Source organism: Anopheles moucheti, chromosome 2, assembly GCF_943734755.1.
Source record: "Anopheles moucheti chromosome 2, idAnoMoucSN_F20_07, whole genome shotgun sequence".
Lineage (NCBI taxonomy): Eukaryota > Metazoa > Arthropoda > Insecta > Diptera > Culicidae > Anopheles > Anopheles moucheti.
The window spans coordinates 6,373,860-6,396,431 of NC_069140.1; the positions used below are offsets into that span (position 1 = coordinate 6,373,860).

The window sequence follows — 22,572 nt, forward strand, 5'->3', positions numbered from 1 at the left end:
CTCGTAATATTTGCAGATCTTTGCAGCGCTGCTTATATGGGTCCATCTTCCGGTTATCAGAGGATTAAGTTAAGTACCAGCGCTATCGTAGTTATCTTAGTTCAACCATGGTGTCTGTGCAACTGAATGCGCATATAGTGCAACCTCACGAAACATGTCCCAATCAATCAATCAGTATCAATCAAACTCACCGTAAGCGCACTGGTTTAAATGTTCAGAATGAGCTTCGCAAGACCGATCAGCATACTGCTGGTTTCTGTTGCTCTGCTCGTACCCATCGCACACGGACTGGAGTGCTACAGTTGCAGTACGGACAACAGTGATCTAGACTGTGACAATCTCGCAACATTGGAGAAGGTGTCCTGCAAACCATTCAGCGCCACCGACCATCCAGTGCAATCGGTGTGCGGCTACAAACGGTTGATCCCAAGCACCAACGAGGCACCGGAACGAATCTGGAGAGGATGTGCGGTTAGTGGCGAGTGTGCACTGCTGTCCCGCCAAGGCAACGAAGCATTCAATTCCGTCTTCCGGATGTCAGCTTGCGAGGAGTGCGATGAACAAGATTGCAATGGGCCTAAGAACCTCGGAACGATCATACATGGACATCTGACTTGGTACACTGTGTCTCTACTTGTGGTTGTTAATGCAGCACTGCTGCAGATGGGTTTGACTTTCCATAAATAAAATGACCTTCAAGTAGCCCAGGTCTATTATATCTCCTCGGGACCAATGTCCGACAGAATGGGCGAGACGTTGGAAGGTACTTTCGGTTCCAGCGGAAGCGTTTGGCTTTCAAAATCGCTCAGCGAAAGATGCCGTACTTGGGCTAACTTTTCTTCTAGTATATCGCAGGATTTCGTCAGCAGCGGTTCCCATTTCGCAGGTGGTAGATGAAATTCTTGCTGCGGCGGAAGTTTGTGTAGTGTAATATCTGGTCCGAGCAATAGCGATACATGGTCGAACATATCAACCAGTGCCGATGCTTCGTTGATCAACTTCGATACCGCCCGGTGTTGTCTATCGCTCCAGGTAACCGTCTTTTGATTCGGTGCCCGCGGTCTTCGCGGTGGTACGGGTGACAGACGCATGTTGGCCACCCTTGACCCAATCACTAGATCCTTGAACTCTGCCCACGGACGATCACCTTCCCCAATTTGTCGGCGTGGCAGCTCACGGGGAACGTAGCCTTCTGACTCTTCGTCGGAGAAGTCCAGGTTTTGCCAAGCAGCGAACGTGGGCGTTTCCAGCAAGGTCGCGGTACGGTGTGGAGATGGATCACCTTCAACAGTGGCGCTGATTAAATCCGGTGTATTCGTTTCCTTCATGCTATCGCTACCGCTCTGAGATGAGCATTGCTCTGTGGGATCGTGCCCGAAACATTCCCCGAGTGTTTCCAACTCCGTGGAGAGCAATATGCTTTGTTTTTGTCCCGATTCCTGCTTGCCGGCTTCCACATCTACATGTTCTTCCTCGGATGAGAGTTTGAATGAGTGAGCTCCCTGATTAGTCTGGCGATCATTTCCGGTTATGGGTTCTAGAAATTTTCGGAACGATATTCCACTCCGAGGAATGGCGGTCTGAGTACCACTTTCACACGTTTCCACTCCATCAGTCATTTGCGCCACGGAATGTGTGAGTATCACTAGAAGAAAATGGGAAACAGATGCAGATGAGTATGCATTTGCAGGCAAGAATCGATCGCCTTCCGTGTTACGTACGGTTTCCAACTTCGCGTATGACGAGATTTCCGTCGGTCAGTATTTCCTCATCCACCATTGGGATTAAATCGGTCTGCTCGTCGGTGGATACTTCCTTCATCAGCTTCGTGTGTACCGGATCCGTCTGCACAACTGCATTGACGCGACGCATCCGCCTAAAATGATTGCAAACCTCCTAGAAAACCACAACAACCACGCTCGCTACTCAGGGGACGACGCAGCTTGGGAGCTATTTTTGGATTCCATCTCATAAATAGAACTGCATTCCCTTCTCTTCGAATAAAACCCGCTATATCTAGAACACTCACTTGGAAGCCTCAAGTAGCCGCGCTTTTATGTCTGGTTTGGGTGGTGGTGGTACTACCACAGCCGTGAGGCTTGCGGGACGCCATGGTGGTCGTTCCTTGGCCATCGACACTCCCGTCGCAGTCGGTTCGTCTTTCGGTGGTTTCTTTACCACTTTGGTTATTCCAATAGATCTAAGCGAGAGCAATACTTGATTGAACATGGTGTTTGCCAGAAGACAGTTTGTCCGTAGACTCCGAATGTACCTGAGTGAGGTGTGCGAAGTAGCAGCTGAGATAACCAACGATTCATCACTGGCGGCACTGTGTGTTTCATCCGACGACACTACGCTAGCGGGAGATTTACTCATTCTCGGGCAAGAGTATTTGCACTATCAACGCCGTACGTTGTAACGTTTCTTCAACCCCGATGCACAAATGTTTAATCGATTTCTGTAATTTCTGTCACACCCGCGATAGCTATACGCAGCTCGCCTTTATTCAATGCGCCACATTTATGCGTGCTTCGTAGCACCAACAAACTTGCCTGCGGATATTGACGGTTCCTTCGTCGGTTGTGAACTGTTTCAGAGTCAAACAACGATACTCCGTACAACCGAACAGGCGCTGCCAAATGCGTACGCTCTATCTAGCGATCCGAATTTTGGCGCAGGGCAGCGCGGGAAAATCGTACCTGCATTACACGCGGTCACGCGGCAATGTTCGTGGGTGATATTGATTTTCTATTTTCCATGTTCGCGACTACATGCGCGGCTGCAACGAGCACGTGCCGTGCTGGGTTCGGTGCTTCGTTTATAAAACTCCTTTGTACAACATAAAACGCAATGAGATGTAAGATAATCGACGGTTAACATTGATTCCGGAAGTATCTTACTAATTAATCGGCTATTTATCCGATTTCCACTGCGTAAAAGTACAATATCCACAAGAAGAAAAGCAATTAAAAGCAGTACACGTTTACTTCAACGATACATATTTATTATCAACATCTGCCCTAATTCGAATAGAATGCGGCGAAATGTCGTAGCACATCCTTGTTGTAGTCGACCAGCGTTCGCGCACCGGAAGCCCTCGTGCACCGGGAGTACAGAACGATTGGTGCCTTGCGGAACCACATGTTACGAACTGTGGATGAGTTAAGATCCAACGTGTTTAGCTGATACACGCTAAAGTGGAACGTCTTGCTGTCCGTTTGCACGGCCTGCACCGTGATTGGCTTGGGTAGCGATTTTACGTTCTCGCCGTACACTTGGCGGGCCCGGGCAGCAGCCACAGCGAATGCTTTCACCATCGTACGTCCTTCGGTTTGATCACGCGTCACCGGTAGCTCCGTAGCATTCTTCACATCACTCGGTGAGCAGTGTAAAAGAACGGTGTGCGGATGAGATAGCTTGCAATTACTGCTGATAGCTGCAGAGGATAGTGAGATTGTATTCAACGATTTGGTTCTGCTAACGGGCGTGGCAAACTTACGGTAATGGTTCCTCCAGTCGCAGGAGTTCTGCACCGGTATCGAAACAGTTTCCTTTAGAGGAAACAGATTGGGTAGCTCAAGATCCATTGGCCGATAAGTGGCTGTATCCAGAGGCTTAAGTGGTACGTGCGATATAATCATCGACTCCGCTGTCGTGTCGAACAAAATTCTTTCGTTTCCTTTAACCACTGGAACCAGAAATCGAGCATCATACACTACCTTACGATTCGCGTTTACAGAAAAGCCAGCGTAACGTTCACAGTGTGTAACCAGCTTCGCCAGTATCAATTGGCTGATGGAAAAGAAGATTCAATGAGGAAATGTATACATGTTCAAAGTTGTTTTCTACTCACTTTTTCCGACCCTCGGAAAGGCCATACTCGCGTGGTAGGTTGTAGGCCGGCCGATCCGGAACCTTTACGTAGACTCTTTTGGACTGCTCCGCGTCGTACAACAGTACAGCTTGCTGCATCGATCGATCAACACGGCTTGTTATTATTGTTTGCTCAAGCTTTTCCTTCATCTTTAAAGGCAGATCATCAAACACAACCGTGTTTAGCAGACTCTGTGCCTGGCGCACCCCTTCCAGCAGCACGTTTGTGTCGCCGTACACGTACGCTGGTTTGTACTCCCGCACGGAATGCATTTCATCAAAGGCTACTGGAGGTGGTACTATGCCGGGAACGTGGAAATTCACCCGCGGGCGCTGCTCTTTAAGAACCTCTTTGGGTTCAACGACGACGATACCACGGGCGGCTAGTTCTTCCTCAGCGCCTGTGCTAAGAGGCACACGTTTGCCTTGCTGCAGCCAGTGCTTCTTGAAGTGAAACCCTATATGCTGTCGCAAAAGAATGTTTGTAAGACGCATTTGGAATAACTATTGCTCAAAATGGGGAGAATTATCGGAAATCACCACCCTAACAATGATTAAATAATATACGGCCCAAAAACACGATTTCCTATCTTTTTTGACGTTTTGCTTTTCCTTGCGATTCGTAAGCACTAGTGATGGGAAAAATCACTCCCATGTGGGATTCGATCCGACCGATCTGGATCCGCCTTGGGGTCGATTCTCCGAATCCTACTAGATTTTTTTATGACCACAAAAAAATCTTTGCTTTGTAAACAACATTGTACGTTTCAGTTTTCTCAAATAGGAAACTACATTAATTACTCAAGTTTTCTTAGTATATAATAATTATTATACTATTAATTTATGAATTTTAAATCCAACCAATATTACATCATAGCTTAATCACACCTTTAGGATATGGTTCTTTCGAACCGAAGTTCAATCCTAATTTTATTTACCCTTCCTGCTTGAGTGCAAACGTTTTTCACCAACTTACACGACTTGAACTTAGAACGAAGATTAGATGAAAACTTTCCGTCGGAGTGTAGAACGATAACTTACTATCGTATGGACACGCTACCGTTTTTATATCGTTTCACGTACCATCTGTTACCTCTCATGTGTTGATATGTGTGTCCTTTTTTCCACGAAATACGTATTCCGCTATTCCTATCCCTTTGTTCTAGCTTGGTGATCCTCCTGCAAACAAGGATCTTATTGTTCTCACGTTGACCTGACAAACTTCCCAACTATCATATTATTAGTTCATCCAATTCTCCCTAGGTGTCGCGTTTCGTGTCCTAGCTAACCAAGCCTTGTCGCTACACACCCACCAAGATATCAAGATCACCAAATACATTATGTGATTTTCTTATTAATATGTTTTAAACCAAATGCAATAATTAAAAAAAATGCAAACCAAAGCTATAAAAATCCAAATCCAGAAAAAAATATCCAATTATTTCTATGTCTTCGTCGCTTAAATTATGGTTTAGAAATAATATTTCTTTCAGTTTTTTGGGAAGCAGCCTATTTCTTCTGGCTGTGCAAATTTGTCCAGACCTAAGGTCGTCTCCACATGGGCCGCGGTCGCCTGCCAAATCTCCGCGGCAGGCTGTCAGTGGCATACAAGTTATACGCGTTTTCCGCGGTACCGCGAAAACGCGGCCCATGTGGAGACGGCCTAAGGCCTCCTCCACATGGGCCGCGGCCGCCGCGGCACCGCGGAAAACGCGTATGCCACTTGGCCGCGGTCGCCTGCCAAATCTCCGCGGCAGGCTGTCATTCTCCGCGGCAAGCTGTCAATTTCCGCGGTTGTGAACGGTTCCGCAGACTTGTCCATCTTGAACAAAGCCGCGTTTCCGCGCCTGTTTGACAGTCTGTCGCGGAGAATGACAGCCTGCCGCGGAGATTTGGCAGGCGACCGCGGCCAAGTGGCATACGCGTTTTCCGCGGTGCCGCGGCCCATGTGGAGGAGGCCTTAGGCCGTCTCCACATGGGCCGCGTTTTCGCGGTACCGCGGAAAACGCGTATAACTTGTATGCCACTGACAGCCTGCCGCGGAGATTTGGCAGGCGCCCGCGGCCAACTGGCATACAAGCTATACGTGTTTTCCGCGGTGCCGCGGAAAACGCGGCCCATGTGGAGACGGCCTTAGAAAAAATGCGTTCACATGGAACAGAACAAAAAGGCAATAAATCACAAAATATCCGCATCCGAAAACAATCCCTACCACAATCCCATATTCCAATCATGACAGATCCGGATCCGGGATCTCTTGTTTTGGATTTCGATTCCGGATTCTCGTATTGACGAATCCGGATCCTTAAGGATCCGAATCCGGACTTTTGTTTTGGATTTCGATCCCGGTTTCCCGTCATAACAGATCCGGATCGAAAAGGATTGTTTGGGATTCCGATCCAGAGGATCCTGGATTTAGGATCGAATCCGGATTGATCCAATCAAGGATCCAATCCCAGAATCCGATCCGATCCGATCCGCCCAAATGCTCTGCTGAACTGCCTGGTCGCACAAACGCCTGCTGATTCAAAAGTGTTTTATGATATGAAAAATGCAAACAACTGGTGCAATCCAACTTTGTCTGATAAAAAAAACATATTTTTTAATGATTTAGCTTGTTTGTTAAATGATAATAAAATACATACGGCGACAGAAACGGATAAAAACATATTTCTCGTTTGTCATGAAACATAACAAACCATCGCATAGACCACTGGCTGAGCAAAACGGCGATGGGCGGACCTGCCTGCTGCTCGGTTCCCGGAATAGCTGTCATTTGTATCGTACCGAATTGCTACCTTGGTCACAATCGCAGTTTTTTCGAGACGACGACGAAGCAGTAACTGCGTGCTGGTCTTACCTTTTCGGTATGTTTCTTCTGTAGAGCAAATAGTTATGTAGTGAAAATTGGTGCAACGGTTAAGAATCTATTCTGCTTACAATCACTATACTCGAATTGTGCACAAAGAAAGCAACGTACTAATATCTCTGTCTTCATTTATGTGTAGTTTGCAGTTTGCTATTACAACACCGCTGGCAAGATGGCTCTAAGCGATGCAGATGTTCAGAAACAGGTGAGTAAAAGCTTGGAAACTGTTAAGCAAATGTGGTATCGGTTGTATTCGTTTAGAAATGATGGCAAAATGTTGGAAAACGCGTTGAATGATTTGAAAATAGAAGGCGAATCTTTGCAGTCTCCTTCTCCGGACGTCTTCGTTCGGGTCACGGGACCCGTCATGTGAAAAGTGTCAAACAGTGTGACCATGTGAAAGAGAACGGAAGATGCAGTGAGATGGAGCGAGAGAGCGAGAACGCGAATGTTTACTAGGGAGTCTTGCAAAGAGTGGAAAAATATTTTAATTTTACAAATTATCCTTCTACGAGGATTGTAGTGCAAAAGCTAGGTTTCAATTTATGGTTCTATTAAATGTAGCACATGAACGCATTCTTTTTCCTCCCAATATCTCAGTTGTTCTTCGGGACCGAATGTTGATGGAGATGCAATATGTGTCACATGACCCCCTTACGGCGATGCTTAGCTGATGTCTACTCGGCATGTTTTATCATGCGTACATACATTTATTTATGTTTCGATTGAACCATCCGTTTGTTCTACATGAAAGAGGTTTTCATGTGTTGACTGATGATCATTTTCATAAAGATTACTTCCATTGGTTATACATTTATCCAGCGGGGCGCGTCGGCCTTTTCGTTTGATCGAGACAACGTAACCAGTAGGAGGAGACGGTCATATGACATGTTCATGTGGAAGTAAAGATATCAAAACGTAGAAGGAATGGTTTCGCTTTCAATCTTGGTTTAACTACGATACTGCTATAAAAGAAACATACAAATTATTTCAAGCGTATTTTGACCATTTCTGCTGCATGATATGCTCTTCCAGATCAAGCACATGATGGCCTTCATCGAGCAGGAGGCCAACGAGAAGGCGGAAGAAATCGATGCAAAAGCCGAGGAAGAGTTTAACATCGAGAAAGGCCGTCTAGTGCAGCAACAGCGCCTCAAGATCATGGAATATTACGAAAAGAAGGAAAAGCAGGTCGAGCTGCAAAAGAAGATCCAATCATCAAACATGCTGAACCAGGCTCGTTTGAAGGTGCTTAAGGTACGCGAAGACCATGTATCCAGCGTGCTCGATGAGTGCCGTCGTCGTCTCGGCGAAGTTACGAAGGATTCCACTCGCTACGGCGAAATCCTGACTGCCCTCATCACCCAGGGATTGCTCCAGGTTAGATAACCACGAAAATCGAACGAATGACCACGTTTCATTAACATATTCTTTCACCGGCAGCTGATGGAAGCCAGTGTTCTTATTCGTGGCCGTCAAGCGGACGCCCAAATCATCCAGAACGTGCTACCGGCGGCCGTAGAAATGTACAAGTCCAAGTGCGGTCGTGACGTGGTAGTCACATTGGACACGGAGTCCTTCCTACCGGCCGATACGACTGGTGGAGTTGATCTGTTGGCACAGGTCGGACGTATCAAGGTAAGAGCAGGATTTTAATAACAAATATCCACATGCTTACCAAATGTTGCACTCCTCCATAGGTGTCTAACACGCTTGAATCGCGACTGGAGCTGATTGCTCAACAGTTGGTGCCGGAGATCCGTAATGCGCTGTTCGGACGCAACATGAACCGCAAATTCAACGATTAAGCGGAGCAAACCTGGTTGATGTGCTGCTTGCGAGTAGCAGTAATGATGCCGCCATCACTTCAACAGCACCATCCGCAGGTGATGGAACGGTATACATACATCCAGTAATGCACGTAAAAACCACCATCCATTCTTACATAGATATCCTTGTTTCCGCATGCAAATAGCAGGTTCTATAACAATTACTTACACTACCTATCGGTCAGCAATTGCAGAATGGTACATAAACACCATAGTTCAGCGTGAAGATCGCCGACGTAAGGGACGTAAGATCGAGTGATCCTAGCCATTTTAACATCAACTGCGCGATTGATTCTGCCCCTCTAGGGGGAAGAAAAAAAATTACTCTATTTGTTGAATCTTGTGCCGATATCTTGTGCTGATGCCTATAAAATCTTGGCCTAGTCAGCCTGTTCCTTCCATCTGGAACAATGGAAGAATCATTAGCGCGTCTAGGGGACACTCTTTGATCTTAAGGGAACACTGCCCACCAAGAATTCCTTGCTTCTTTGCAGTTGGCTGGTCGGTCGGACATGTTCCGGCGAAATGCAAAACAATTTCGAAGTTTATCGCAACTTACCCACACTTACTGATGCGAAAAAGTAGATTCTAAGCTTTATCGGAAACATCGTTCACGTGAAGAAGAAAAACATATTGTTGCTACATATTATAATTGTTTTTAATTGATGTTTTGTTTATTTCCGTTTCGATTGCCACTCCTCCTGCGTACACAAATGCTTTGTGCGTTTTGTTTTACTCACGACGTAGTGCTTTCCAGAGTATTTCCGATATTGCTTTTTTCCGTAAAGACGGGTTAGCTTGTGTCGGATGTGTTCTATTGAAAGCCACTTCTTGCGGGGGTCGTAGGTTTTGCGGTGTTTGATCTATCTATGTATGTTGCAAATATTTTCCCTTTCTAAAATATACTATTTTTCCATTGTAAGATTTTAAGTAAAACAAGCGTCTTTGGCCCAGGCTTTTTTAAGGTGCTATGGGATGTACACACACACTTGCTAACGTTTCCCGCATTCCTGCAATTTGGTAGGTCGAGTGCAACACCTAACTGGCAGAATATGTCGCAGAATATCTGGCATTGTTTGCTAAAACTCGAACACAATCGTTAATATACATTCCTTTAGAAACGATCAGCTACTTAAATATTAGAAAAACGATTGTTTCGCCGTTCGATTGTAACACCACTGTGAATAACATCTTTCGGTGGTTTCTTTCGCTTTCTTTCACTGCAAAATGGGTCATGTTTTCGGTAGATGATTATTCTCTGCTCATTGTCGAACTGCGTAAAAGAAATTTAAATGCCTAATCTTCCCAGCCGCAAAAAGATCAACATTGTACTTGTTTTTTTTTGTCTCCGATACATTATACATGTCTCTCCGTATCACAGCATCTTGCTTTGCGAACATCAAAATTACTAACCAATGTTTTATTTTGCTGGTCGTTCGAAGCAATGGTATGGAAATCGGTGTGGTGTATCGGTGGTAATTAATAGGAGTACCGGTATGAATGGGAAAATCGATTGGTCGTTTGATATAGGTGTGCGTGTGTGTATTTAAGATCATTGTGAATGGGTCATAGAGAGAAAAAAAAAAAATATATACGAGTGTGTCTTCTCAGATAAAATGGTTTGGATTTGATATGTTTTCATTGATAAAATCGAACAATTTAGCAAACTGTTTTCACTGTCAAAAGGTGTTGTGCTTTCTTATCGAAACTCCCATAACATCTTGGTACAAGGCATCAAGGATTTTGGGAACGAGTTGAACGAGTGTACATCACCATTCTCCTTATGAAACTAGGGCGGGACGTGTTATTAAGAAATAAAGAAGTATATGTATATTGGAAGGAAGTAGACCTTAATGTAATGGAACAAATAGGAGCAAAACAAAAGGAATGCAAAAATAAAACAAAAAAAGTAACAGAAAGAATATATATATACATAATTATAGGTATGAATAGATATTGTTGTAAACGGCGAGTAACGAAACTTAGTTAATGCGAAGCGTTTAATCACTAGGAGAAACTTGAACATACGACGAAGCGCGAGCCTCGTACTTTGCGTTACAACAAACAAACTAAACCAGCAGATGGCGATTATCAGATGGGAAGGAAATGACGTAGTATGAAGACAGCACTGTGTTGAATGACTACACTGGTGTTTGAACCATATGGTAGAAGATCAGCATATTATTCAAACAAGAACTTAGATAATTTCGCACCGAATGTACCGAACTAAACCGAACATCTTGTTAACAGGATCAGTATCCCATTTATTTTCACACGGACTCTCAATGGCGTTAGGATTTAGTGTAGAAGATTGTGCCATTCCTGGCGTTCCGTTCTTCTGTCGAGGACAGCATCCTTTCGTCATCGGAGTTCTGGATATTATGAGTTCTGAAATTCTGCGTCGTTCCATTGGAAGTGAATTATGTGCATGTAACACATTCGTGAATAAATACACCACGGTATGGGATGTACAATCCAATGTACAAGACTTTTCTTTCTAGACATTTTAAGATCGTTCAATTATCGTGAATTATCATTGAGGATCGTTCAATTATTCTGCGAAAGAAAATGATATTTTTGTTTTATTTTTTTACAATACTATCAATCGAACGGCGTAACTCTTGCACTTTTGCGGTACTGCACACCTTCAAGGGTAAAGCATCGACATTGCTTGCTCCCATCGGCAGTGTTCTGGTTTCATTATCCGATGATTTCACAACGCTGGCTGATCCGTGAATTGCGTCGCATCCGGTTCGTTGTATTACTTTCAATGCATTTTCTGACGATATCCCAGAGCCAGGCATTAACCGAAGGGATTTACCAGTAACCTAAAACAGTTTAAAAATGATCATTGTCTCCTGTTTAATACAAATGACTGTAGATAATATACCTTCTCTATATCTGTGGCTATAGCCTTCATTTTCGCGATCGTGTCAATCCCTTGTTCAGCCGTTGGTTTTAAGCCACTTGTGAGGACAGTCGAAAATCCTAACTGCGCTACAAGATTAAGATTCTCCTCGAGTCGTTGTTCATCCGTACAGTCGATAGCTCGGTGGAATGTTAGTGGAAGCTTTCCAGCCGCAGCCACAATTTGTCCGCAATGTTCTAGATGTACCTTTCCGGATGATGATTCCAGTGCCCCGAACACGAACCCATCGGCACCGTGTTGTGCGAGCAATTGTAAATCCCATAACATCACGTTCATTTCCTGCTCGGAGTAACTAAAATCACTGCCTCTTCTGCAGCGAATCATACAGTATACCGGAATGGTCTTTGGCGGATCATGCTCGGATAGGTATTGTTTGATTTGCCGCAACAGTCCAACCGTTGGTGTTAGTCCACCTTCACTGAGTGCCGAACAGAGTTCTAGCCTATCCGCACCTCCTTGAATCGCGGCAACGGCCGATCCGTATGTGTCCACACAAATTTCTAACAGAAAGTGCATTTTTTTGCAAACACCTCGATTTGTTTACTGTTTATTTAGGGCCAGCTGATTGAAAAATGTTGAGAATGAAATGTTGCACGGTTACAAACATTTCAAAAACAATGGGTCGATTTGGAAGTCGTCCGGCTAAAGTATGCGCAAATGTAGCGCGCCAATTTTACGTGCTAGAATAGATAAAATGTTTCTAAATACAAATAAGCACATTTGGGCACAATTCGTTCTACTAAATGTCATTGAAGTTGATCCACTGTGATTCTTGTCCCGTAGTGCATCTGACAGTTCCCTTCACAACACGACGCAAACTATCAACAAACAACATAATGCTCCCCCCAGCCCAACCACCCACTCATAAAAATATGCGCAATCCTTCTATCTAAACACCAGCAAAACCGGCTTCGCTTCTGTTGAATTTCATTTCCCACGATACTTCGTCCGCAACTTGTCGAACGTCAGCAACCAGGCAGCACAGCAGGGCGGATTAGTTTGATCAAAGGTGTGAATGTTTTGCTAGTCCGTAGAAACTCGCTCGTTTCAGCATTGTGTTTCGGCATTGTTTAAGGTTTTTGTGATGAATACGCGTTGGTAGCGGGACATTGCTAGAATGTAGCATTAAGGGTATTGAAGTCGCGGCAATTAGAGTGATTCGAGTGGACCCAAGTACCAAGTGACGCCCCAAATCGTTGGATGCTGTGCTCGCGAAAAGTTATCAATGGGTACAGATACGTACCGTGGCAAGCTCGATTCGTTGTGAGTAGGTGAGGTAAGTAGTGATACATTTTCTAATGGCCAATTGGACAAGAAAGGAGAAAGTGTCCCAGCTGTTGGGTCTGGTGGCAAAACAGCGAACAGGTAGCATAACTGCAATGCGCAATGTAGTTGCTATTAATAGTTCACTGCATTACGATGCGTCGACTGCACTGTGATATTACGGTTCCGAGTTCTAATTAGAGTAACATTTTTAAATTAACTCAATACAGCAGATTGAATGTTCTGTCTAACGTGGGGATGCTCGTTGCTTCATCTAATATCTAGCACTGGGTTAATTTACATAAGTTTTTACTTTCATTCGTCCGTAACGCCCAAACACGCTTACATCACAACCAAACAAGGCACTATTTTGCCTCGTTCGATTCGAATTTAAACCTTCTTACGGAAAGACGATGCGTTGGTGATGCCATCCGAAGGATTGGCTCATAAAATATTCACAGACACAAAACTGGTCACCAATGTGTGATTTCCATCGAGATTTGATAAACTAACGCTCTGTTAACGCTATGGTCATTCGCAGATCCAAACGAGTTGTCTTCCAAATGTAGCATAATTGATTAGGAATTTAAAAAGACTCTGTCCTGTGAACGTTCGCAAGGTTGCAACTTTGTATTTATTGGAGTCTCGCAGGCGTACTAGCTTTGAATAACTAGACCACTTTACTGTTTGAAAAACAAAGTGGAAAGAAACGTTAGCTCGAACCTTAAACCAACGCAAATATGTCCTCAATCGAAGAGGTTTTTTGTACTCAATAATATGATCGTTTCCTTTTTGTATTTACTTTGTCGTGATCCACGTTTGCTGTGCATATTTCCTCGACGATCGTCATCCAAATACCAACTGCGATCACCCCAGGGTCCGTCCGATCGATGCCGAGATAGTCGCATTTCTTTTATTCAAATAAGCAAACATCAGCATGCTTATTTATGCGTAACGAGTCACCTTGACGTTCCTCATTCGGTTTGCCGTTTCTTCCGTCTCCAACCGAGGTGGCCTATAGTGTACTTTGTGGGTCACATTCCTTTCGGTGTCCGCAGGGTGATTTTATGCCCTTTCCTTCTTTGCGTTTTGTTTTATCACCCTTGCTATGTATTGTTTGCCAAAGTTTGCAATATTTTCCACCGAATCTTCAGACCTGGCAAGACAAGAGTGAGAATTAATAGTAACAGTGTTGGCCATTAAGAAAAAGTCTTTAATTTACCCTACAACAGTGAAACTGTTACGCATCACACACGTGTGCTGACAACAGGTAGCACGAGAAGTAAGAAAGTCGCAATCTAGAGTAGCGCCGGAACAGTGGCAATTCTGCTTTTTGGATGGTTTTGTTTTCTCTTAGAGTGCCAAACGCTTTTGATAATCATCCCCCAAAATTGAGCATAATCAGTCGAACGGAACACTAATTGCCGAAATGTCTGCTCTGTGTGTGATATCATCGCAATGCCCACTCTACTCAGGCGCTTCTTCGTGCAAGAAGGCGAAAAGGCAGACATCGCCGTCTACTGCGATTCGAACGGCACTGTTTGCAAAGGTGCGCATGCAGTTAAAATGGAATCGTTCACCTTTACCAACTAACCACCCATTCGGCCATCATAATATGCCGTGTATATGGCTGTTGCCCACCTTCAGTTTCGGTGGTGAATTTTATCGCTGTTTTGGTTTTAATGCGTATGCTAGCGTACAACCACTCGCCCGGTGCCAAGATCGGGGGAAAACCACGATCCGAAGAAGCTTTCTCCCGGGAGTTTACTCGGGTAGAGAGTTTGGAAGAAAATTAGCTACGGTCGTGTGTTGTGAATGAGATGGACGAATGGATAAGCAAAATGCCGCATTTGTTTGGGTTGAGTTTGTGGTCCGCATGCATTTTGTTGTACACTGGAAAAGGTGCGAAAAAGCCGGTGGCAAATAAGGCTACAAACCAGATGATGATCGGTGGAAGCAAAGGGTTTTCCATACCTCCCAACTCGACCGTAACGGGGTTTCCGGAATGATTGAGTGTTGGTGATGGTGTACTGGATCGATCTAGTTTTATCGATAAAAGAAACGTGGAAAAGTCACGATACAGGTGGTCGCCGATCCAATGGAATGTTGGTGCAGCGCAAATCCAAATTTTTGCACTACCTTGTAGTAACTTGTCCTCTTGCAACAACTAATCAAGCTCCTTGGAGTCTAACGAAAGGGAATATCTTTTTCCTGAGTGCCTAAAACAACTCATCTTTACCGATACAATGCAAATGCTTTCGCTTACAAGTGCTTTGCGTGTAACAAACATGCTTAACATGGCTGTTTTACAAGCACATTGCTCGCGGCCCTTCATGCCTGATGTTGTTTCTGATCTTGTTTTACAGTCAGATATTGCTTCATTCAATTCCGTCCTGGTACCGTTTTTTTTCGGTTTCGGACGCTTTTTTAATTGCTCTTTCAATCGAAACGGAACCATTTCCTTCCGGCTGTTTTGCTCGCCGTTTATTGCGTGTTCGCTATCGGTGAACGGTTGCTCCGATCCGCAACAGTTTGCCAAAAGCTGCTTTTATACCTTCCATAAAATATTATGCATTCACCCGTGTTGTGAGTGGTGATAATAAAGCCTAGTCGCTGAAAGAGGTTGTAATGATGTGCTAATGTTATGATAACTCTACAGTAAAACCCACTTATTAAGGCTGCTATTGAGAGCATTCTGTCAGACACGATCAATTCTTTGCTGAAACTTGCTAATCAAGCCCCGGAATCGCTGAGATCATTGCGGCCCTCTATTGCTGTATCAATTTTAATTCTTATTGTGCGTTTTCCCTTCGTACAACTGACCTGAAACCCCCTATATCGACAGCGCTTCAATTGTTGTTCTGTGAAATGTTCCAATTAATGTTTACATCATTTTCATCAAAATTATCTATCTACAGTTTATCCGTCCAATGCTACCTAGTAGTATCGTTTGCGTTTCTACCGTCTACCGTCTTTCGTACATTTGAATGATCGTTTTTCCTTGTTTTCCTTTCCCCTTCTTATGGCAGCTATATAATCATCTTCAAACCCGCCAACTTCGGTGTTGCTGTTGGGAGATCTGCTCTCATTCGTGGCTATTCCACCGAAGTTCTGGAGAAAACAGAACTTAAACCCCCGAAGAACGCCATCCATTCATCGTCTAGAAAGAATCGCGTGCCTAAGGGGTACACTTCAACCATTCTGGAGCGGCGCGCCAATAGGCCACGTGTACTGGAGCGAATTGAAAGTAAAACCCTGACTTACCACCACCTGAGCCTAGGCGCCTCGGGCTGTTGCGTGTTTCCCGAGGCAATTTGAAGAACAGTAACCGCACCATCATGCCCCGTCCCTCTAATGCCTAATTCGATCTCGTCCGACGACAGTGACGACGAAAGAGCTGATAAAAAGTAAAACGGCGAAAGGTGAATGAATCTGTGGCGCGTTAGCGTACATGCGGCCAAATCGGACAACAACGGCGAACGCTTGAGTGTCGTGGGACGACTGTCCTCGTCGCATTTTCGTAGCTGCTTAGAGAGAATAGGGTGTCCGAAAAGATTTCTCCTGCGTCGGTGGTGAAGTGGCTCTGTGGTTACGGGTTGCAGACGGACCAGAGAGATTACGTAGACCTCAGAAAAACATCAAGTCCCAGCCCTGCCAGTGCTAACCTGTTTTCAATCGTATTCCACCATCGCGAGTGAACGTGTATGTGCGCCGTCGTCGTCGGAACTTGTGAAGAAGAGATCCGGCCCAGTCTTGCCTACGGAGATAGAGCGTGATAATTGATGAGATAGTGTTTGGTGGGCCGTAGAAAAGATTTAAACCTTTTGTGTTGCCACAATACGCCTTACAACACCGTTTGTTGATCGTCGTTGAGTAGTGATCTTCGATTGTTTGTTGCAACAAGATTTGGGAGTCTGTGATTTGCACCACCAGTGTAACCATGGTGTTGAATGTGTGATCAAGCTTTTATATTGGTTTCGTATCGTATCATCTGTCTGTGAGTAAAAGAAAGCGCGAAATATTTAATTTGTTTGTAGGAAATCCATTCCGGGCGACCGAATCATAAACATGGAGACAAATTTGGTGCGCGTTCTGGAGGGACAATATTTGGACGAATTGACCAGTGAGCTGTGCGATTTTACGCTGGAAGAACAGAATGCGGCCACCGAAGCGCAAGGCGTAAAGCCGCTGGCCTCGTCTGATTACATACCGATCGTCGGCAAGACGGTCACGTACGTAGTGGCCTGCGTGATCGTGAACGACAGTAACGAGGTGCTGATGATGCAGGAAGCAAAAGAATCTTGCGCTGGCAAGTGGTACCTACCGGCAGGCCGTATGGAACCGGGTGAAACGATCGTCGAAGCAGGCGTAAGAGAAGTGCTGGAAGAAACGGGTCTAAAGGTGGAGATTAAGACACTGCTAGCAGTGGAAACTGCTGGTGGATCGTGGTTTCGCTTTGTGCTAACCGGCAATGTGATCGGTGGTGAACTGAAAACACCTTCCCAAGCCGACCAGGAATCGATTCAAGCCAAATGGTGCCAAAACCTGAACGAATTGTCGCTCCGTGCGAACGATATCTTGACGGTGGTGGAACTGGCTCGCAACTATCGCAAACGTGTCCCCAAAGATCCGAACTGGCACCGGGAGATACTGCCCGCGCGAAAGGCACACTATAAGAACTATCTCCGGGTAGTGGTGGCGATCAAGAACAAAACCACCAACCAGGTGTACGTGTTGCTGAGCGAGAAGACGGCTTACCACTTTCCGACGGTTGAGATTCATCCGGGTCGCAGTATTCATTCCACGCTGAAGAAGTTTATGATCGAGCTGTTCGGTGCGGATCTACCACAGCACCGACCGCACGGTGTGCTTAGTGTGGAGCACCATACCACCGACGGCCAGGCAAATCCAACCGACGGTCTGTGTCTTACGGTGCTGGTCATCTGCCGACCATCGATTGAATCGGTTTCGCTTATTGGCAAATGTATCTGGCACGAGCTGAGCAAGGACCTTAGTGCGCGGCTGGCAATGGCGGTTGCCGGTAAAAATGCCACCTTCCAGCTACACGTGGTACGATAGTTGGTGATTGGGCCGGTCGAATGTATTGTACATTGCTTTTACTATGGGGGAAAAGGTCGAATAATTTCTTAAGCAAGACTTCTCAACCAACGTCCAGGCACACGTGGGAATGGATGGGATGGTAAATACTCTTTAGGCTTTAGGGCTATTCCTCAAGCGATTGTTTTTACGTGGAAAATGTTATTTGAACGATGAACAAGTATTTTATCTTTATGTTTTACGATACGAAAGCCAAACACAACAGCCGCATACCTTTATGCAGATGAATATAATCAAAGTAATTTCGCTGCTACCACTTGCAACTGGTACCATTTTTAAAAGATGAAATCGAAAATTGTTAAATAAAAGTATTTATAAGATTATAAATGGAGTTCCGATCGTTTGTTACAGCATTTTTTACAGGAAAGAAATAAAATTGTATGAAATCTAGCATGTTTGGTGGTTGTGCAGTTTGAAAAATAAATTTAAAATTGTTCCTCGACTGTCTAACCACAGTTCAATATGGCGACTGAAACGGTTCTGGAAGATCCAATAAAATGTGTGAATTTTAGTACCTTCTGTTGCAGTGTAGCACTTTTGTTCATTCACTATCATTTATTTGTTTTATAGTATAAAGTAAAATAATATTCGCATTTAAGAACTGTCATTTATCATGCACGATAGTTGACCCATCGTGCGTTTACCTGGCCGCTTGTCATTTGACAATTATCACCCCGGTTGCGTTCCCCTCCGCGCCTAAAAACACGCAACCAGCTTTGACAGCACACTGAAAATCGCTCCGGCTCGTACGCGAAACATTTGGGGTGGCAGTTTTTAACTGCAATTCAGTCCAAAATCCATTAAATTAGCCTCTTTCAACGCAACGCTCCATTGCAATGTGCTTTGGTAATGCTCTGCATCGTTATTTAGTGTTAATACGACTTCGCACGCATCGCAAGTGATCGTTACAATCAGACTGGCCAGCAGCAAGAAGCAGCATTGATTAGCCACAACAGGGAATAAAAAAAAAAACGCGACAACGTTCCACATTATCGGTTTGCAAAACTTTCTCTCGAGTCCGGTGGTAGCTTAATGTAAACGTTGCATCGGTCGTTCGTTGGAAGCAGTCGTCATGGTCAAGCCATAGCTGCATTTGTGTACCACCGATGTACAGAATTGCCACATAATTGGTATCTGCAGGACTATCCACGTCCTGTGCAACGGAAAACCCGGAAATCGACGCATGTAGATATAGGTGAAAGGTTCATCGTGTGACCTCAAAAGTGCATTAGTTAGTTGTGTAAGAAGAGCCAGAGGATTGTTTTACCATCGTGTGGGGAAGAGAAAAACTGCTTCGGAGTTGTCACTAATTCGGCTTGTTTGGGATGAGCGTGCGGAAAATTAAACCTCGCAGGAAGATTGTGGCCCGGTTGTAGAAATTCTAGGATCTGTTTATTATCGACCGTAGTGACGATCATTGTCCGTAGTGACTGACGGACTCAATCCAAAAAACCAACCAAAATGATGCAAAAGGTAGGCACGTTGCGATGCAACTGTTTCTCAGTGAACAGGAGTAGAAAAAAATATAGAGCATAATTTAATACCTTGTTTGTTTTACTTGTTCGTTCTTATCACTCCTGCCCACAGAATTCAACCTTCGAAGACAAATGGCCCAGTATGCGGCCCGTTGTACTGAGCCTACTAAAACAAGAGCGCGTCACACCATCAGAATGGCAGGAGCTGTTTTTTGCCGTGCATCTCGTCTGCCTGTGGGACGATAAGGGTCCGCTGAAGATACACGAGAGCCTACAGCAAGATATAGTGGCGTACATCAAGCAGGCGCAATGCCGCGTTCTGGCACAGCGCGAAGAGCAAGCCCTGCTGAAAGCGTACATTGTAGAGTGGCGTAAATTCTTCACGCAAAGCAATTACCTGCCGTTGCCGTTTGCGAAGCTGGAAAGTTGCCTTCAAAGTAAGGGCAGTGCTTCCTCGGTTTCGTCTTCCGGGGCTGGTGCATCGTCTTCCTCCTCGTCGTCGGCAACGGCAACCGGGGCTGGTACGAGCCATAATTCCGCTGCTTGCGCATCGGCCAGCACAAGCAGCAGCAGTAGCAGTAGTTCCTCAAAGAAGCCGAACCACGCAGAAGACTCGATCGTGCGCAAGCTGATGCTGGACTCGTGGAATCAGAGCATTTTCATGAACATTAAGCACCGATTACAGGAGTCCGCCATGAAGCTGGTACACGCTGAACGCAATGGTGAAGCGTTCGATTCGCAACTTGTGATTGGTGTGCGCGAAAGCTACGTCAATCTGTGCTCCAACACGGAGGATAAGCTGGAGATTTACAGGGAGAACTTTGAGGCGGCCTATCTACACGCTACCTCCTCGTTCTACCGACTAAAAGCAAGCGAACAGCTTCAAACGAACGGTGTGAAAAGCTTCATGGAGTATGCGGATGCGAAGCTACGCGAGGAGGAAGCCCGAGGCGAACGATACCTCGAACCGGGCAGCATAACCGCCCTCGGTCAGTGCTGCGTTACGGTGCTAATAGGCGACCATCTCCCTACGCTGCTGGCTGAGTGTGCACCGCTGATCGAGGCACGAGAAACGCAACGTTTGCAGCTGATGTTTCGTTTGCTGGATCGTGTAGCTGGCGGGGTGGATCCGATGCTACGCGATCTGGAAAATCACATCGTACAGGCCGGGCTGGCCGATATGGTGGCGGCCGCCGACATCATTACGCAGGATTCGGAAAAGTACGTCGAGCGGTTGCTGAAGCTGTTCCGCCGATTTAGCGATCTGGTGAAGGAAGCGTTCAATGACGATCCGCGGTTCCTGACGGCCCGCGACAAAGCGTTCAAAACGGTCGTGAATGACATAACACTGTTTAAGCTGGAGCTGCCCACCTCGAACACGGCAATGGCCCGTGGGATAAAGATATCGACGCCCGAGTCCAAGTGTCCCGAGCTGCTGGCCAACTACTGTGATATGCTGCTGCGGCGAACGCCGTTCAGCAAGCGGCTGACCACCGAAGAGATAGAATCTCGTCTCAAGGACGTTTTGCTGGTGCTCAAATATGTAAGCAATAAGGATGTCTTTATGCGGTACCATAAGGCTCACCTAACGCGCAGGTACGTAGTGGGTAGGATCTGAAAGCAATCACCCGAAATTACGGGGACAGGCATTAATGGAAGTTTTGTTTTCGAACTCTAGACTCATCCTGGATTCTAGCGCCGATAGCGAAAAAGAGGAAGATATGGTGGAATGGTTAAGAGAAGTCGGAATGCCCGCGGACTACGTGAATAAGTTGGCTCGAATGTTTCAGGATATTAAGGTAAGTCAAACAGCTAGTGCTGCGCTTGATAAACTGATAACACATTCTCAAATGATGCCTCATTTCAAACACAGGTTAGTGAAGACTTGAATACTCAGTTCCGTTCGCAAACGACGCGCCATGATGCGATTAACATTAAGATCCTTAATGCCGGTGCCTGGGCTCGGGGTTCCGAGCGTGTTTCGGTCAGTTTGCCGCTCGAACTCGAAGACTACATTCCGGAGGTGGAGGAATTTTACAAGAAGAAGCATTCGGGTCGCAAGCTCCAATGGTACCATCATATGAGCAACGGTACGATCACGTTCGCCAACAACACGGGTCGGTTCGATCTGGACGTGACCACATTCCAGATGGCGGTACTGTTCGCGTGGAACCAGCGCCCGAACGAGAAGGTTTCGTACGAAAACTTGCGCCTCGCGACCGAGCTACCCGATCCGGAGCTGCGACGTACGCTCTGGTCATTGGTAGCCTTCCCGAAGCTGAAGCGTCAGCTGCTGGTGTACGAGCCGACCATAAGCAATCCAAAGGATTTCAGCGAAAACACCCTGTTCTGGGTGAATCAGGAGTTTGCAATCATCAAGAACGGCAAACCGCAACGTCGTGGTAAGGTCAATCTGGTGGGCCGATTGCAGCTCAGCACGGAGCGGTCCCAGCAGGAGGACAATCAGTCGATAGTGCAGCTGCGAATATTGCGCACGCAGGAGGCAATTATCAAGATTATGAAAATGCGCAAACGATTGAGCAATGCTGCGCTACAGGTACGTCTGTGTTTACTTATTCTGACTGAAATGCTTGCCGGTCTGGTTTGTCTGGCCTCTACTAACAATGGCTGGTTTTCGATTATTCTTTTAGGCCGAACTGGTTGATATACTTAAAAACATGTTTCTGCCATCGAAAAAAATGATTAAGGAGCAACTTGAGTGGCTAATAGAGCATAAATACATGCGGAGAGATGACGACGATATAAATACCTTCATTTACATGGCGTAAGCAGGCAGTAGGTGGGAAACAGAAAGGTGCAAACGATCCCAAGTCCTTCCCAGGAACATGACTTGCACGGTCGAAATCAGCCGACTGCAACACGAATGCTAGTATGTAAAGACGAAGTGTAAGGTAGCAGCAGATATGGCAGCTTTGCCGGTATAGCATTTGCAATTTCATTTAAAGACGGACTCAGACGTACAGGATAATAGCTTCTTCAACATATAGACCTGGAACTCATCGTTGGGTGGAAAACCTTTTACAAGCGAAAACAATTTGTTGATTTATTTCTTATCAGATGTACTCACCCAACTGAGCAGGGGTGAGCTAAACGGGCAGACGAATATCGTATTTGGCACTGAACATTCTACCTGATGTGCTGAACAATTAGTAATAAACAAATAGCATCGGGTTGTAATCTTACGCTTATGTTTCT

General features: G+C 45.5%; 7 protein-coding genes across 9 annotated transcripts; 4 read left to right on the plus strand and 3 right to left on the minus strand.

Annotated features, from left to right (window-relative positions):
• Positions 1-162: 162 nt before the first annotated feature.
• On the plus strand, positions 163-716 carry LOC128297741 (uncharacterized). Its single transcript, XM_053033433.1, has one exon. The coding sequence runs from the start codon at positions 211-213 to the stop codon at positions 685-687; it is 477 nt and encodes a 158-aa protein (XP_052889393.1). The 5' UTR covers positions 163-210; the 3' UTR covers positions 688-716.
• Positions 714-2,376, minus strand: LOC128297740 (uncharacterized). Its single transcript, XM_053033432.1, has 4 exons — positions 2,273-2,376; positions 2,030-2,200; positions 1,722-1,876; positions 714-1,645 (listed from the first exon to the last, which is right to left on the minus strand). Exons 1-4 carry the CDS (start codon positions 2,374-2,376, stop codon positions 714-716), a joined length of 1,362 nt encoding a protein of 453 aa, XP_052889392.1.
• Positions 2,377-2,995: 619 nt separating this feature from the next.
• Positions 2,996-5,092, minus strand: LOC128297106 (39S ribosomal protein L37, mitochondrial). 3 transcript variants are annotated; one of them, XM_053032672.1, is made up of 4 exons: positions 4,957-5,092; positions 3,854-4,338; positions 3,500-3,792; positions 2,996-3,436 (listed from the first exon to the last, which is right to left on the minus strand). In XM_053032672.1, exons 1-4 carry the CDS (start codon positions 4,957-4,959, stop codon positions 3,021-3,023), a joined length of 1,197 nt encoding a protein of 398 aa, XP_052888632.1. In that variant the 5' UTR covers positions 4,960-5,092; the 3' UTR covers positions 2,996-3,020. The 3 variants fall into 3 exon arrangements, with proteins under 3 accessions (XP_052888632.1, XP_052888633.1, XP_052888631.1); XM_053032673.1 differs by having other exon boundaries at positions 4,915-4,969; XM_053032671.1 differs by lacking the exon at positions 4,957-5,092 and having other exon boundaries at positions 3,854-4,475.
• A 1,582-nt stretch (positions 5,093-6,674) lies between these two features.
• Positions 6,675-11,081, plus strand: LOC128309144 (V-type proton ATPase subunit E). The gene is made up of 5 exons (XM_053045553.1): positions 6,675-6,740; positions 6,882-6,947; positions 7,778-8,122; positions 8,186-8,380; positions 8,443-11,081. Exons 2-5 carry the CDS (start codon positions 6,915-6,917, stop codon positions 8,548-8,550), a joined length of 681 nt encoding a protein of 226 aa, XP_052901513.1. The 5' UTR covers positions 6,675-6,740; positions 6,882-6,914; the 3' UTR covers positions 8,551-11,081.
• Positions 11,082-11,149: 68 nt separating this feature from the next.
• On the minus strand, positions 11,150-12,093 carry LOC128298078 (copper homeostasis protein cutC homolog). The gene is made up of 2 exons (XM_053033809.1): positions 11,462-12,093; positions 11,150-11,399 (listed from the first exon to the last, which is right to left on the minus strand). The coding sequence occupies exons 1-2, from the start codon at positions 12,014-12,016 to the stop codon at positions 11,154-11,156; spliced, it is 801 nt and encodes a 266-aa protein (XP_052889769.1). The 5' UTR covers positions 12,017-12,093; the 3' UTR covers positions 11,150-11,153.
• A 391-nt stretch (positions 12,094-12,484) lies between these two features.
• On the plus strand, positions 12,485-18,137 carry LOC128297008 (8-oxo-dGDP phosphatase NUDT18). Its single transcript, XM_053032557.1, has 2 exons — positions 12,485-12,776; positions 15,793-18,137. Exon 2 carries the CDS (start codon positions 16,832-16,834, stop codon positions 17,840-17,842), a length of 1,011 nt encoding a protein of 336 aa, XP_052888517.1. The 5' UTR covers positions 12,485-12,776; positions 15,793-16,831; the 3' UTR covers positions 17,843-18,137.
• Positions 18,138-18,623: 486 nt separating this feature from the next.
• On the plus strand, positions 18,624-22,559 carry LOC128309955 (cullin-5). The gene is made up of 5 exons (XM_053046472.1): positions 18,624-19,354; positions 19,469-20,952; positions 21,035-21,155; positions 21,230-21,913; positions 22,008-22,559. Exons 1-5 carry the CDS (start codon positions 19,343-19,345, stop codon positions 22,143-22,145), a joined length of 2,439 nt encoding a protein of 812 aa, XP_052902432.1. The 5' UTR covers positions 18,624-19,342; the 3' UTR covers positions 22,146-22,559.
• Positions 22,560-22,572: the final 13 nt, after the last annotated feature.

Excerpts from the sequence above, each read along its gene's own strand:
- LOC128297740 (XM_053033432.1), bottom strand. The coding sequence starts at position 2,376 with ATGAGTAAATCTCCCGCTAGCGTAGTGTCGTCGGATGAAACACACAGT. Across the intron at positions 2,201-2,272 it reads ACTTCGCACACCTCACTCAG|ATCTATTGGAATAACCAAAG; the intron begins GTACATTCGGAG and ends GCTCTCGCTTAG. Across the intron at positions 1,646-1,721 it reads CATACGCGAAGTTGGAAACC|TGATACTCACACATTCCGTG; the intron begins GTACGTAACACG and ends ATTTTCTTCTAG.
- LOC128309955 (XM_053046472.1), top strand. Across the intron at positions 20,953-21,034 it reads AAGGCTCACCTAACGCGCAG|ACTCATCCTGGATTCTAGCG; the intron begins GTACGTAGTGGG and ends TTCGAACTCTAG. Across the intron at positions 21,914-22,007 it reads TGAGCAATGCTGCGCTACAG|GCCGAACTGGTTGATATACT; the intron begins GTACGTCTGTGT and ends TTATTCTTTTAG.
- LOC128297008 (XM_053032557.1), top strand. The coding sequence starts at position 16,832 with ATGGAGACAAATTTGGTGCGCGTTCTGGAGGGACAATATTTGGACGAA.
- LOC128298078 (XM_053033809.1), bottom strand. The coding sequence starts at position 12,016 with ATGCACTTTCTGTTAGAAATTTGTGTGGACACATACGGATCGGCCGTT. Across the intron at positions 11,400-11,461 it reads TAGCCACAGATATAGAGAAG|GTTACTGGTAAATCCCTTCG; the intron begins GTATATTATCTA and ends AAACTGTTTTAG.
- LOC128297106 (XM_053032671.1), bottom strand. The coding sequence starts at position 4,368 with ATGCGTCTTACAAACATTCTTTTGCGACAGCATATAGGGTTTCACTTC. Across the intron at positions 3,793-3,853 it reads CTTTCCGAGGGTCGGAAAAA|CCAATTGATACTGGCGAAGC; the intron begins GTGAGTAGAAAA and ends CTTTTCCATCAG. Across the intron at positions 3,437-3,499 it reads CGACTGGAGGAACCATTACC|CTATCAGCAGTAATTGCAAG; the intron begins GTAAGTTTGCCA and ends TATCCTCTGCAG.
- LOC128297741 (XM_053033433.1), top strand. The coding sequence starts at position 211 with ATGTTCAGAATGAGCTTCGCAAGACCGATCAGCATACTGCTGGTTTCT.
- LOC128309144 (XM_053045553.1), top strand. The coding sequence starts at position 6,915 with ATGGCTCTAAGCGATGCAGATGTTCAGAAACAG. Across the intron at positions 8,123-8,185 it reads TCACCCAGGGATTGCTCCAG|CTGATGGAAGCCAGTGTTCT; the intron begins GTTAGATAACCA and ends TTTCACCGGCAG. Across the intron at positions 8,381-8,442 it reads CACAGGTCGGACGTATCAAG|GTGTCTAACACGCTTGAATC; the intron begins GTAAGAGCAGGA and ends ACTCCTCCATAG.